Source organism: Dendropsophus ebraccatus, chromosome 4 (genome assembly GCF_027789765.1).
Source record: "Dendropsophus ebraccatus isolate aDenEbr1 chromosome 4, aDenEbr1.pat, whole genome shotgun sequence".
Classification (NCBI taxonomy): Eukaryota; Metazoa; Chordata; class Amphibia; order Anura; family Hylidae; genus Dendropsophus; species Dendropsophus ebraccatus.
Window position 1 is genome coordinate 11,053,281 of NC_091457.1, and position 14,637 is coordinate 11,067,917.

At 47.5% G+C, this 14,637-nt stretch overlaps 1 protein-coding gene across 1 annotated transcript in view; it reads left to right on the plus strand.

Moving 5' to 3' along the window:
• Positions 1–8,838: 8,838 nt before the first annotated feature.
• LOC138789431 (signal-regulatory protein gamma-like) overlaps positions 8,839–14,637 on the plus strand; it is a 29,048-nt gene continuing 23,249 nt past the window's right edge. Inside the window, exons 1-2 of the mRNA XM_069968074.1 lie at positions 8,839–9,142; positions 11,947–12,252. Of these exons, the coding sequence (XP_069824175.1) occupies positions 8,950–9,142; positions 11,947–12,252 (499 nt within the window). The 5' untranslated portion in view covers positions 8,839–8,949. The remainder of the gene's footprint in view (positions 9,143–11,946; positions 12,253–14,637) is intronic.

Below are 14,637 nucleotides of genomic sequence, written 5' to 3' on the forward strand. Positions count from 1 at the left end.
GGAGGAACAGAGCGCTCAGGATACAAGGTGGGCATTACCGAATTGTCCCAAACATTGGCCAAAGGAGGCTTAACCACAGCCCCCTGTGCCAATAAACCACAAAATTGCTTAACTGCAGGATTAGACATCAGAACATTCAAATCTGGAACGGCAGGGTTAGCTGCCAACTCACCCACAGCTGATGCAGAAGGTCCTCCCGATCGCTGCGGTGTAGCCACTGGAGCTGTAGGAGATGGAGGCTCAACGGTGGGATAGTGCCTGGCAGGGGGTGCGGAGTGCCCGGAATGCCTGGTGGAGTGATGACTGGAATGCCTGCTGGAATGGCTGGAATGCCCCCTAGAGCGTCTGCTGTAGCGCTCTCTGTCGGCTTCTCCTTCTGCAGCACCACTAAATTCCCCTTCTTGTGGCCGCTCACCGACATCCCGGCTACTTGAGCGGCTGCTTCCAGGGTTGGCCGACGGAGGAGGGGCTTGGTTAGCTCTTTTACCGCGCCGCCTCCGCTTTGCCGACCTTTCCCCCTTCTGCAGCTCACTCCGGTCCGCCTCTTCTTCCATCGCTGCAGCCGTCTGTTCAGTCGGTCTAGGGGGCAGGATGCGACATCTTACACGCAGGGCCGCCGATAGGGCAGTACAAGTGGTACTGCCGTATGGGGCCCGGACCCTAAGAGACACGGTAGGGGGCCCGGCGGGCCCGCCGGCCGCCGCCCCCCGACCGCTACGCTAGGGGGGCCCGCACGGCCCCCCTTGCCAACTGTTTTTGAGCATCCCGAAAAGCTGCGGCCACGCAGCTTCTCGGGATGCACTGATCGCTTTAATGTTCCGCCCGCACAGCGGGCGGAACATCAAAGCGATCAGAATACAGGAGAAGGACCTGTCAGCGTCCTCCTCCTGTATTCTCTCCCATAGGCTGCCGGCACTTCATACCAGCAGCCTATGGGAGGCCGGGCCGTGGTCATGTGCCCCTCCGGCAGGCGTGATGATGTGACGTCATCACGTCTGCCGGAAGTCCCGTCCCTGCGGCTCGCAAGATGGAGCCAGAAGAGGAGGAGGAAGAGAGCTGCTGCCTGCACAGCGCGGATTAGGTGAGTAGGATGTTTGTTTTTTTTAGGGGCACCTCTGGTTACATTTTAAGCCACTTGGGAAAATGGGGAATATGAGCCAGTTCTCTAGAATTGATCTGAACCAAATTATACCTCCCAGCAAGGCGTGGGGCAAACACACAATTTTTTTTTTTTTTTTTATTAATGTGGGGGGCCCAGACACTTTGGTTGTATGGGGCCCCGAAATTCCTGATGGCGGCCCTGCTTACACGTGTGGGGGCACTATCTTCTTCTTCCGGAGCTACCTCCAGGCACCGCCGCAACCAGGCCTCACCACCGGAGCTCTCCGCCTTCCTAATCAGAGCGGAAAGCAGCTCTTCCATCTTGCCGCCGGACCGGAACCGGATGTGGGTGGGCGGGGCTTCCGGATGACGCCGCTTCTTTCCGGTCTTCACACTACTGCCGACTCGGACGGACACCGCCGCTGCTGCTGCCGCTGACAACTCCGCCGCCGCTGCTCCCGAAGACCTCCGGAACCTCCGCGCGACGTCTCAGGACAGCTTGACCTCGCCGCTCCGAACTGCCGCCGGCACACTGGTTCTTCTTCCCGGCCGCCGCTCCTTCTTCTCCTGGATGCCGCCGAAGATCACCGCCGCTTCTACGCTCCCCAGACTTCTTCAGCCTTCCTCCGCAGGTAGCTTCTTCATCCAGGGATCAGCGCCGACTGAGCTCCCAGCGCTGTGTCCCTGCTTAAATACAAAACGAATCTCCCGCACTTTTTTAAACGGCCAATCACAGCTGATATCTGCTCCTGTTCATTTTCCCGCTCGACCGTTGATCCAATCAGCTGATAGTAACAGCTGTTCAGCAGAAACTTCTAGAATTGGGCCGGACCACCTGTGAGGAGAGAAATAGGGGGGGGGGGAACACAAACAACGGGACAGACCAAGTCTGCCCTACAGTATAACCTTATATAAAAAAGGGGGGGGGGGGGCGCAATTCCGTGTGTCCCCCCAATAATATGGGGGGGCCCTTAGCAGATCCACCACACACACCCAGGACACACACCCAGATCCACCACACACACCCAGGACACAAACACAGGCTCACCACACACACCCAGGACACAAACACAGATCCACCACACACACCACACACACCCAGGACACACACCCAGATCCACCACACACACCCAGGACACAAACACAGATCCACCACACACACCCAGGACACACACCCAGATCTACCACACACACCCAGGACACAAACACAGGCTCACCACACACACCCAGGACACAAACACAGGCTCACCACACACACCCAGGACACAAACACAGGCTCACCACACACACCCAGGACACAAACACAGGCTCACCACACACACCCAGGACACAAACACAGGCTCACCACACACACCCAGGACACAAACACAGGCTCACCACACACACCCAGGACACAAACACAGGCTCACCACACACACCCAGGACACAAACACAGGCTCACCACACACACCCAGGACACAAACACAGGCTCACCACACACACCCAGGACACAAACACAGGCTCACCACACACACCCAGGACACAAACACAGGCTCACCACACACACAGACAGAGCAGGGTGATGGAGCAGAATGGGTGGGACACAGGCAGTACCTCCACTTGCCTCTGGGATGACAATCAGCTGATAGTAACAGCTGTTCAGCAGAAACTTCTAGAATTGGGCCGGACCACCTGTGAGGAGAGAAATAGGGGGGGGGGGAACACAAACAACGGGACAGACCAAGTCTGCCCTACAGTATAACCTTATATAAAAAAGGGGGGGGGGGCGCAATTCCGTGTGTCCCCCCAATAATATGGGGGGGCCCTTAGCAGATCCACCACACACACCCAAAGGAAAGGCAGCAGGGCACTGGGGGAGCCTTGACAGGTAAGTATAATCTTTATTATTTTCTTTACCCTGTAATTAGCCATCAGCCGTGCATCGCTCGGTGTTCGATATTTTAACATGTTGAAAGACAACAGTCAGCTGATAATCGGCTCCACAGTCTTTATTACATGAAGCAATAAGTCCATAATCAATGTCCATGGGGCTTGCTGTAAAGCATATCACTAATTATTGTTAACAGAGGTGAGATGGCAGCCCCCATAATAGTATTAAAAAAAATACAGATTAGAAAAAAATATGTTTTACTTCCTGTTCTCTTCCTTGGCGAGGCTATTACTAGAACCTAACAACAGGCAGTGGACAGCAGATTGCTGGGAAGGGAGACTTTTGAGCTGTTTTTCTAAGGTAGGGAGTCATTTTTGGCCAACCAAGTGATTTACAAAAATATTAAGAATCACATGGGCCTTATCCATAAGTCTAAAACATTAAGGATTGCACTGTAATTTTTCATGTCTTTGTTTCTCCTCAGCCGTACCGACCTGTACAGTCAGTGACTCCAGACTAGAGATGCATCCAGACACTGAGAGATCGGTTACATGCTATGTGAGCGGCTTCTATCCAAAAATAATGAGAATACATTGGCTGAAGTACAGTAAGGGTTCCTCTAAGAAATTAGAACTAGATAGCCAGACCTGCACCAGTATATCAGTACAAAACCCCAATGGAACCTACAATGTGACAAGTCTGCTGACTGTGAGACCTAGGAGCACAGAGGAGGATGGAGATGTATATTCCTGTGTGATCCCCCACAGGTCACTGAGAGACCCTCTTACCCTTAACGTTACTCTATCAGTGAAACCTAAAGGTAAGCATGTCAGCCAGTATATAGAAATGTTCTTGTAATAGACAATAGATAAACCATGTTCCTATATGGCTGCCGAATATTGATGTGACTTTTCACAGTAAGATAGTTTATATGGCTAAAAAAGACATGTTTAACCAGTTCAGCCTATCACTCTATAATAAAGATCCAGAAGAAGAAAAAAAAACACCATGAACTAGAAACCATGCTTCCTCCCCGTTCCCGCATGTTGTATCTTCAGAGCAGCCTGTTTCAGCTGACAGGTCGCCCAGCCAATCACTGGCCACGGCGGTCCATGCCAGTGATTGGCTGATCAGCCTGTCAGCTCTGAAGCTGGAGCGTACGGGACTGGGGAGGAAATATGCAGAGCACAGGAGACCGAAACGTGGATAGGTAATGTAAAAACTGTTTAGGCAAAGGCTGCACAGACATCACAAACGATGTCCATGCAGCCCTTGCTAAACGGTTGTCTGGCCGTGTAATAGTAAATAAGCGCCTTTAGCAGTATCGATACAGCCACTATCGGCCCATGTAATAGCCCCCTTAGGGTAGATAATTTAATTTTCCTGACTCCAATGGCAATCGGAATAAATCCCTGGTCCACAACCCTTCTCCAGAATCTAGTGACTATAACCTGCGCTTTCATTGCGCTTATGATTGCTTCCCCTGGCAGTTCCATAGTTTCACCTTCTCTGGTGTAAAAACTTTTATTAATTATGATCTATTTATAAATAGATGATGGAAAAGATCTCTGTACTTCTGCCGATAGATTGGGATTTTTTTTTATCTTTAGTCCAAACCCCTCCTACCTAAAGGGCACCTATGTAGACTGCATTGTTACTGCCACATATGCCTTGTTCGAAAGTATAGCTAAAGCTTCAGCATTAGGTGCAAAACGCCAGGGAGAAGGTACAGATTCGCCCCTTCTCCCTGGCGTATGCCTCCCTACGGTCTTTATAAATCCTCCCCATTGAGTTCTCTTCAACAATAAGGGTATGTTCACACCGAGTAAAATAGGCAGATTTCCGCCTGCGACAGTGTGTCAAAGCATCTCTATGGGAGAGCGCGCGCTCCTCCGCTGCCGCCGATCTTTTTTGAGCGGAGAAGCGCGCTCTCCCATAGAGATGCTATGACACACTGAGGCAGGTGGAATTCCGCCTATTTTACTCAGTGTGAACATATGCTAAAAGTAACCTTCTTGCAGTAATACTTCCCTATTTCCCCAACACAGTAATACTGTCCCCTTAGGGTCCCTACACAGAAATACTGTCCCCTTAGGGTCCCTACACAGAAATACTGTCCCCTTAGGGTCGCTACGCAGAAATACTGTCCTCTTAGGGTCCCTACACAGAAATACTATCCTCTTAGGGTCCCTACACAGAAATACTGTCCTCTTAGGGTCCCTACACAGAAATACTATCCTCTTAGGGTCCCTACACAGAAATACTGTCCTCTTAGGGTCCCTACACAGAAATACTGTCCCCTTAGGGTCCCTACACAGAAATACTGTCCTCTTAGGGTCCCTACACAGAAATACTGTCCCTTTAGGTTCCCTAAACAGAATTAGTGTCCCCTTAGAGCCCCTACACAGGGATTATAAGATTATATTGCCCTGTTACTGCCCATAGTGATAATGACCCCACATAGTTGAGTAGCCTTCTTGCCGTGGCCCAGGGTGCTAGATGGCGGATAGGTGGGCTTCTGGTGTTTCTACTGGAGCACTTGTTATGTGGCCAGGATTGGTGTTACCCATCCCCGGACACATTGGCACTGGGCTTTGTAAAGGGTAGCACATTGTGTGGGTGCAGGTGTGGTGGAGAGTCCAGCACTTAACCAAAAGATAACTTACTTAAACTCTTCACTGCAATAAAGGTTAATAAAATTTCTTGGTACAGGTGTTGATAGTAGAAGGTAGTAATAGGAAGAAGTAGAAGAAGTGTTGCTTGACTTGGATAGGTTCAGTGACTGTCTTGGGGACCTTACCCAATTAGTGCAGTACTCTGCCGAGATGGTGATGTAGGTGTTGGAGAAAAAGAAGAAAAAGATTCGTACTCATGGTTTGGATAAGTAGCGTAGAAAACCACCTTTTGCCAAACAAGTCCATGGAGTGTTAGGTTTGGTAGCACGTGTCCAAGGCTTAAACTACTGGGTGAAGCTAACTCCTCAAGATTACCCTGCGAAGGCTGAGCAAGTACCAGTGGGATACTTCGGCTTAGACTCTTTGTTCCACTGCGGATCAATCGCTGACTCCTTAGATTGTCATGATGTGTTAGAAGGATCCCTGGCATAGACAAGGTTAAACCCAGGTGACAGTTACCCCACCTTTGGGCTTCACAGTTCATACTAACTTTCTTCAACAGGTTCTTAAAAACTGTGTCTCTCAGTCTCACACCAACTCCACTACAGAAGACGATGACCAAAAAGCCCCAGACATTCTAAACCAAACTCTGATAAAATAAAAAAAAAATCCTTCTTTTTACTTTTATCATTGATTTCTAGGTTCAATGTGTAAAGAACAATTATTTAATGTACATTACTGTTCTCTTAACCAGTCAATTGCTTGGGAATACAGTAAAGTGAGGAGCCGTCATCATCCTCATCACTGTGACTTTGTGTTCATTTATTATGTTCTTTTAATTTTCTTATAGATGTCAAAACTTATACAACAGGAGGGGTCGTAGCTGGAGTTGCCCCGGTGGTGGTCATCTTAATAGTGGCAGGATTGTGCTACGCTTGTATAAAAAGTAAGAATTTTACTTAGAGTCTCTGCTAGGAAATCCTTGTTACATACAGTGTGGCAGTAGCAGGACTATAGTTGACTATGGCAGTGTGATCATCCTCTAATCCTGTCCTGATAAGCTTCCTATAATGCAGTGGTGAGAAACCAGTTGCCCTCAAGCTGTTGCAAAACTACCATTCCCATCATGCCTGGACAGCTGAAGCCAAAGAGTTGGTTGTTCAGGCATGATGGAAATTGTAGTTTTGCAACAGTTGGAGGGCTGAAGGTTCCGCACCACTGCTATAAGTAAAAAAGTGGGAATGGCCTGACTACGACTACTACATAGGCATCATGAGCAACAACTATGAGCCACAAATCTAAGATCCCTATTAAATGGGTCGACTATCATTCAAAACAGGCTTATACTGCCCCATGTAATAGGGCCAGCAATCAGCCAGTGAACAAGTGAATGCTTATTCGTCGGCTAATTGCGCAAACCTGACATGCTTAAAGTGTTCCTGTCGTTATAACTTTCGAAATATATATCAACGGGAGATGTGATATAAAGCATGTCTTCAATATTCATTCATTTTTTTTATTTTAGGTGTCATGCTTTATAACAAAGCTATGCTTACTTTTATCCAGGTCCAGTCTCCTTAAAGGGGTTATGCAGTTTTAGGATATGTTCACACTACGTCACCGGCTGGTCACGGAACGGCCGGTCTCTGCATGAATCATCCCGGCCGGATGATCTTTTTGCCGCAGGGTTCTGATGCTGGCGCATTAGCGCGCACCCGCATCAGAACCTCCCACAGCACACAATGAAGCAAGCGGCTGGAGCCGCTCGCTTCTTTGGGTAAACTGACAGGTCTTTCCGCGGCCGCAATTCAGCGAATTGCGACTGCAGAAAACTGACATGTCAGTTATTTGCGGCCCTGTACGGGATCTCGGCCGGAGCGTATACTATGTGTATACGCTCCAGCCGGGATCCCACAGAAGATAAGGCTATGTCCACACTGCACAAATTATGGTCGTACATTTACGTAGTGTGAACATAGCCTTAGAAAAACAAGCCACTCCACAGCAACACTCCAGTCCTCAGTTCAGGTAGGGTTTTACAACTCAGTTCCATTGAAGCCAATGGAGCTTAACTACAAAACCACACCCAAACTAAAGATAAGAGTCGTGCTGTTTCTGGAAGAAAGCGACCATGTTTTCTTATCCTGAATAACTCCTTTAACCCCTCATGGACGGAGCCAAAAATGGCCTTAAGGACCAGCCGCCAATTATCATTTTTGCATTTTATTTTTTTCCTACAACTCTTTTATTTTTCCACCTACAGGGCCACGTGAGGGCTTGTTTTTTCAGGAACAGGCGCCTTTCAATCTACCATAAAATGAATAAGAAAACCCTCAAAATATCACTTATGGCGTGAATTTTGAACCAAAAAATGCAATTCTGCTAATTTTGGGCGGTTTCCATATTTACGTAATGCACTTTACAGTGAAACTGACATTTTGGGGGAGATTTATCAGACATAGTGTAAAGTGAAACTGGCTCAGTTTTCTAATTTTTTACTATTTTTATTAACAGTAAAACTTTTTTTCTTGCAAATACCGTATTTTCTGACTTTTAACCCCGAAAAATCTTCTTAGAAGTCAGGGGTCGCCTTATATGGTCGCCCCATATGGTGGGGGAGCTCAAAAATGGCCACCATATGGGGCGACCACTATAAAAAAACAAACAGTTAACTCTGTGACCTCTTCTGGCAGCCGCGCGTCTTCTGTCCCGTTCCCGGCGAAGGCAGTGTGACGTACACTGCCTGCGCCGAAGATCCCCGAAGATCTCCCGGGCAGCCATACATGTCATCGGAGAAGCTTGGAGACGCTCGGCTGCCAGGGGAGCATCAGGAGAATGACAAAGGCGCCAGAAGTTCCCAAAGCAGGGATCAGTGTTAGGCTGGGTTCACACTACGTTTTTGCAATCTGTTTCTTTTGCAAAAAAACGAATGAAAAAAAAACCTGATGCATTTGTGTGCATCTGTTTGGATCCCTTTTTTCCATTGACTTCCATTATAACAAAAAGATCCCCCCCCTCAATTCAAAACTGGTGGGACAATGACCTTACCAACCCTGGTACTTACTCCACTGAATATCACATCCTGTCCCCTTACCAGCAATGTGTTTGTGGATGATATGTATAAGCAATAATATATTATTTCTGATCCTTTCAGCTTCACCAGAGGTATCGCAGATCTCTGTATGTGACCTTATTCATAAGGAAAAGAATATTCTGCATTGCACCATATCAGGCTTCAGACCAGATAATCTTGATTTAAAATTATATTTGAACAACGGCCAGGAAGGCAGGATAGAAGTCTGTTCCTGGAGATCCAGAAAGCTCAGAAAAAAGAACAATAATGAGGAGGAAAGGCTTCCACTGATGAATAATGACTTACTAGGCCTGAGATTGAAACCTGTTGTATCAAGAGATAAATTGGTCTTCTATAAATGTATCTGCTCCATACATATCATTCCCAAGTTCAAAGGACATCATAGGGCCACACTTTCTCTGGACGTTCACCATCCGGCTCTAAAGAATCCCATTTGCAAAGCTCAATTGCTAAAAGTGAAATGTAAGCATGGATATCTTTGTATGGAATCTATATTGTACTGCTGCTTAACTGCACTAACAACAGCAGCGGGTAGGGGGCAGAATAAAGAAAACTAGATTTGCATTTCCAGCGAAATACATAGTGCTTGAAAAGTGCGCCCCTTTACCGGTGACTTCCTTTTAAGAGAAACTTTAACCCTGGAAACCATCCCTTTAAGAGCGACATAAGTCCCATCCCTTTAAGAGCAACTTGGGTCTTTTTAAGAGCGACATGGGTCCCTTTAAGGGACCCAGGTCGCTCTTTAATTGACCCATGTCACTCTTAACCCCTTAACGACCGCGGGTGTATATTTACGCCCTGCGGTCGGTAAGGGTGTTCAGAGTGGGGCCGCGCGGCGACCCTGCTCTGAACCACTGCGATCCCGGGTGCCGCGAGTACCCGTGCCCACTAATAAGGTAATCAGATGCAGCTGTCAAAGATGACAGCTGCATCGGATTACCGGCTGCAGCACTTCCCTGGTGTCTAGTGAAGGAGCGATCTCCGTACCTGCTGCCGGCCGGGGTCCGCTCCAAGATGGTGCAGACCTCGGCTCGGCACTCGTTTACTTCCGGCTGCAGCAGCCGAAAGCAAACGAGTGCCGATCTCATTGATCTTTGTTGTATATCTATACAGCAAAGATCTCAATGAGAGATCAGAGTGTATATACTAGAAGTCCCCCAGGGGGAATAACCCTAACCCCAGGGGGAATAACCCTAACCCCAGTGAGAATAACCCTAACCCCAGGGGGGAATAACCCTAACCCCAGGGGGAACAACCCTAACCCCAGGGGGAATAACCCTAACCCCAGGGGGAATAACCCTAACCCCAGCGGGGGAATAACCCTAACCCCAGGGGGGGGAATAACCCTAACCCCAGGGGGAATAACCCTAACCCCAGGGGGGATAACCCTAACCCCAGGGGGGGAATAACCCTAACCCCAGGGGGAATAACCCTAACCCCAGGGGGGATAACCCTAACCCCAAGGGGGAATAACCCTAACCCCAGGGGGGAATAACCCTAACCCCAGGGGGAATAACCCTAACCCCAGGGGGAATAACCCTAACCCCAGGGGGGCTTCTAGTATATAAGTTAAAAAAAAAAAGTGATGTTAATAATAAAAAGCCCCCTCCCCTAATAAAAGTCTTAATCACCCCCCTTTTCCCAGGTTATAAATAAAAAAAACCAAATAAATAAATAAATAAACATGTTTGCTATCGCCGCGTGCGTAATCGCCCAAAATATTAATTAATCACATTACTCATCTCGCACAATAAATGGCGTAAGCGCAAAAAAATCCCAAAGTACAAAATTGCGCATTTTTGGTCGCATCAAATCCAGAAAAATTGTAATAAAAAGCGATCAAAAAGTTGTATATGCGCAATCAAGGTACCGATAGAAAGATCACATCATGGCGCAAAAAATGACACCTCGCACAGCCCCATAGACCAAAGGATAAAAGCGCTATAAGCCTGGGAATGGAGCGACTTTAAGGAACATATATTTGTTAACAATGGTTTGAATTTTTTACAGGCCATCAGATACAATATAAGTTATACATGTTATATATCATAGTAATCGTAACGACTTGATGAACATGCATAATAAGTAAGTTTTACCCCAGGGTGAATGGCGTAAAAACAAATACCCCCCAAATAAACAAAATGCTTTTTTTTTTTTCAATTTCACCACACATTGAATTTTTTTCTGGTTTCGCAGTGTACTTCATGCAAAAATTCAGCCCGTCATTGCAAAGTACAATTAGTGACGCAAAAAATAAGGGCTCATATGGGTTTCTAGGTGGAAAAATGCAAGTGCTATGGCCTTTTAAGCACAAGGAGGAAGAAACCAAAACACAAAAAACGAAATTGTCCCGGTCCTTAAGGGGTTAAAGGGACCCATGTCGCTCTTAAAGGGACCCAAGTCGTTCTTAAAGTGACCCATTTTGCTCTTAGGGGGACCCATTTGGCTCATAAATGGACCCAGGTCGCTCTTAAAGGGACCCGTTTCGTTCTTAAAGGGACCCATTTTGCTTTTAAAGGGACCCATTTAGCTCTTAAAGGGAGCCAGGTCGCTCTCAAAGGGAGCCAGGTCGCTCTTAAAGGTACCCATGTCGCTCTTAAAGTGACCCAGGTCGCTCTTTAAGAGCGACCTGGGTCACTTTAAGAGCAACCTGGGTCCCTTTAAGAGCGACTTGGGTCCCTTTAAGAGCAACTTGGGTCCCTTTAAGAGCAAGTTGGGTACCGTCCCTTTAAGAGCGACTTATATAATGACACTTTAAGAGCGACTTGGGTACCATCCCTTTAAGAGCGACTTGGATACCATCCCTTTAAGAGCAACTTGGTTACCGTCCCTTTAAGAGTGGCTTGGGGACCGTCCCTTTAAGAGCAGCTAGGGTATTGTCCCTTTAAGAGCGGTTTGAGTACTGTCACTTTAAGAGTGACTTGGGTACCGTCCTTTAAAGAGCGACTTATGTAATGCCCCTTTAAGAGCGACTTGGGTACCGTCCCTTTAAGAGCGGCTTGGGTACCGTCCCTTTAAGAGCGGCTTGGGTACCGTCCCTTTAAATGCAGCTTTGGTACACGTCCTGCAGGACATACAGCAGATGATAATTACTGGAAGACTAGATATTTTTTAATGGAAGTAAATTACAAATCTCTGACACCAGTTGATTTGAAAGAACTTTTTTTTGGGGGGGTGAACAACAAACCCTTTAATTTTGCTTATATTAGGCTAGCTTATTCTAAAAATGTAATTTTTACTAAAATTTTCTCTGCCTTGTCTTTTAGCCGTACCTGAAATGAAACCAATTCGAGCAAACCAAGAATCCTATAAGGTCGGGGACCAGCTGGAGCTCACATGCACAATTGATTCTTTTTGTCCAAAAAGTATCCAAGTGTTGTGGTACCAAGACCAGGAAGAAATCTCATCACAAAATATGGACGGTGTAGAAGATGGGAGTGGACTCTATTCTGTTACAAGTTCTATGCAGTGCCGGGTTACAGAGGACGACATTGAGAAAATATTCAGGTGTAAGGCCGTTCACCAGTGTAAATCCTTTGAGGCTGCCCAATGGAAACTGGAGAAGGAACAAAGTGAGTAACTAAGCTACTAAATAAGACAATAATAACAATACTAACCAATCTTAACCTCTTAATAACCGAGAATCTGGCTGGGGGATGTGGTCATGTGAGCGGACGTGAGCACGTAGCGTCCGCCCGCCCCCCCCCCGGACCTGACCGACGAGACCGAGGGTTATGGAGGAGGTGTAGAGAGGTGATCCGCGGCGGGCGAACTGACGGCAGACGAGCAGCAAGGACGGAGTGAGCGGATGGTGGCCAGCTGAGGACCTAACCGGGGACGCGCAGTGGAGATGGAGAGCGGACGTGTGGACGAGCCGAGTGGAGTCTGAGGCACGGCGTGGACGCGGTGGCATCGCGGTGGAGAGGACAGAGGGAGACCGGGTCCGAGGAAGTGCTGTAGCTGGCAAGGGAGTGAAGCAAGGCAGGAGCCAGGGACGGTGTGGAGACGGAGTGACGCAGGGGTCCTGGCGGTGTCGGTGTGGAGCGAGTGGAAGTCCTGAGAGCGAACTGTGCCACCGGGTGAGATCTTCCTGAAGGGGGGCCAGATACGTGGAGGACAGAGGGCGCACTTGGGGAGGGAAAGAGAGGAAAAAAAAAAAAAAAAAAAAGGGGGGGGGAGTGTTGGCAAAGAGAGACATTTCAAAGAGTGACATCAAACCCAGGTGCCAGAGTGTTGAGTTATTGGGGGGAAACGAGAGGGAAACTGTGTCTTCAGTGGATAGGAGATCCATCTATGGTATCAGCTGGCTGCTGGTCTGAAACGTGGCCTGCGGGAAGGACTAGAGACTGGCATATTTGCCGTGGCCGCAGGCAGCCTGCTGGGGGGACTTGGCTGGTAATAACAGCATTAGGTTATACCTAGCACGTTGGTATATGGTCTATCAGTAGTACTATGAACTTTGGGTATCATAAATGAGAGCTGTGGTGGATTGGGAGGTTTGTTTCATAGTACAAATAGGGGGTAATAGTGGCATGTGTTTGTCTCTCTCTTCTCCTTTTTTCTACCTACTTCATTTTTTATGCCGTAATTGGGTGTATTCGGTTGCTACTCTGTTTATTTGCTCCTTGTCCTGAAGGGTGTACCGCTCACTGTGTTCGTCTCTCTCTTCTCCTTTGTCCATCTACCTCATCTTATATGACATAACTGGGGGAGTTCTATTGTTGTTTTGTCTGTTTGCCTTTTTTTTTTTTTTTTTTTTTTTTTTTTTTTTTTTTTTGGAGGGTGTATCGCTAACTGTGCAACTTGGCCCCTAAAATGGCCCCTAAAAAGGCTAAGGAGGATCCTAATGTGCGAAGATCAGGGGGAGGGGGATCGGGGGCTGGGAGTCAGCCCAAACTGAGTGGTCAGAAAATGGATAGATTCTTGCAATCCCCGTCAACGAAAGACAAGCCCTCAAAAGTTACCTCGGTAATACAGGGGGAGGGCCCTGAGGAGGAAAGAGAAGAAATAGAGGGGGGTTGCCCACGGCCTGTCTCATTAGAGGCAGAGGGGGAGTTGGGGGTGGGCAATACAGACCAGTTGTCAGCAATGGTATCCATGATTCAGAAATTGGATTTAGCAGTTAAGGAAGTTTTGGTGCAAACAGGAAGTATTGGATCGGATGTGTCTATTATAAAAAATGAATTAAGTAAGATGAGAGAAAGGGTGGGGGAGGCGGAAATCAGAATATCACAGGTAGAGGACGAACAAAACATTCTTAAAAAAGAGGTGCAGGATTTGAAAAAAACAGTAGACTTGAACCAGAAGAAAATCTTGGACATGGAGGATAGACAGAGAAGAGCCAATATCAAATTGGTGGGATTTCCTGAGAAGGCGGAGGGGGAAGACTGTGTATCATTTATCTATAACTGGTTATTGTCTGTCTGTGGAATGGATATCCTGTCAAAGTTCTTTGGGATAGAGAGGGCCCATAGAGTCCCCATGCGTCCGTACCCTACAGGATCTAACCCTAGGCCGATATTGGCTAAGCTATTTTTTTATGGCGATAGAGATAAGCTTCTTGCCTTCAGTAGGAGGAGAGGAGACCTACACTTTGAGGGCAGTAAGATCGCAATTTACCCAGATTTCTCGTATACAACAAACAAACTTAGAACGAGTTTTGTTGGGGTAAAAAAGAGATTGAGGGAAGCTGGGATAGGTTATTCCTTGCTGTTCCCTGCGAAACTGAAAGTCATTTATGACAATAGATCTCATTTCTTCACAGATCCGGGAGAAGTGGATAAATGGTTGGAACTAAAAGGGTTATAGACAGTAACAAAGGTTAAATACTAAGTCTAGGGTTAAGTAGTATTAGTCGGTTGGGGGGGGGGGGAGGGTTTTGATCAAGTAAGGGTTTTTTTAGTCTGAGCCTAACGGTGAAGTCTAGCCAGATGTGGGGGTGGGGGGAGGGGGGGGGG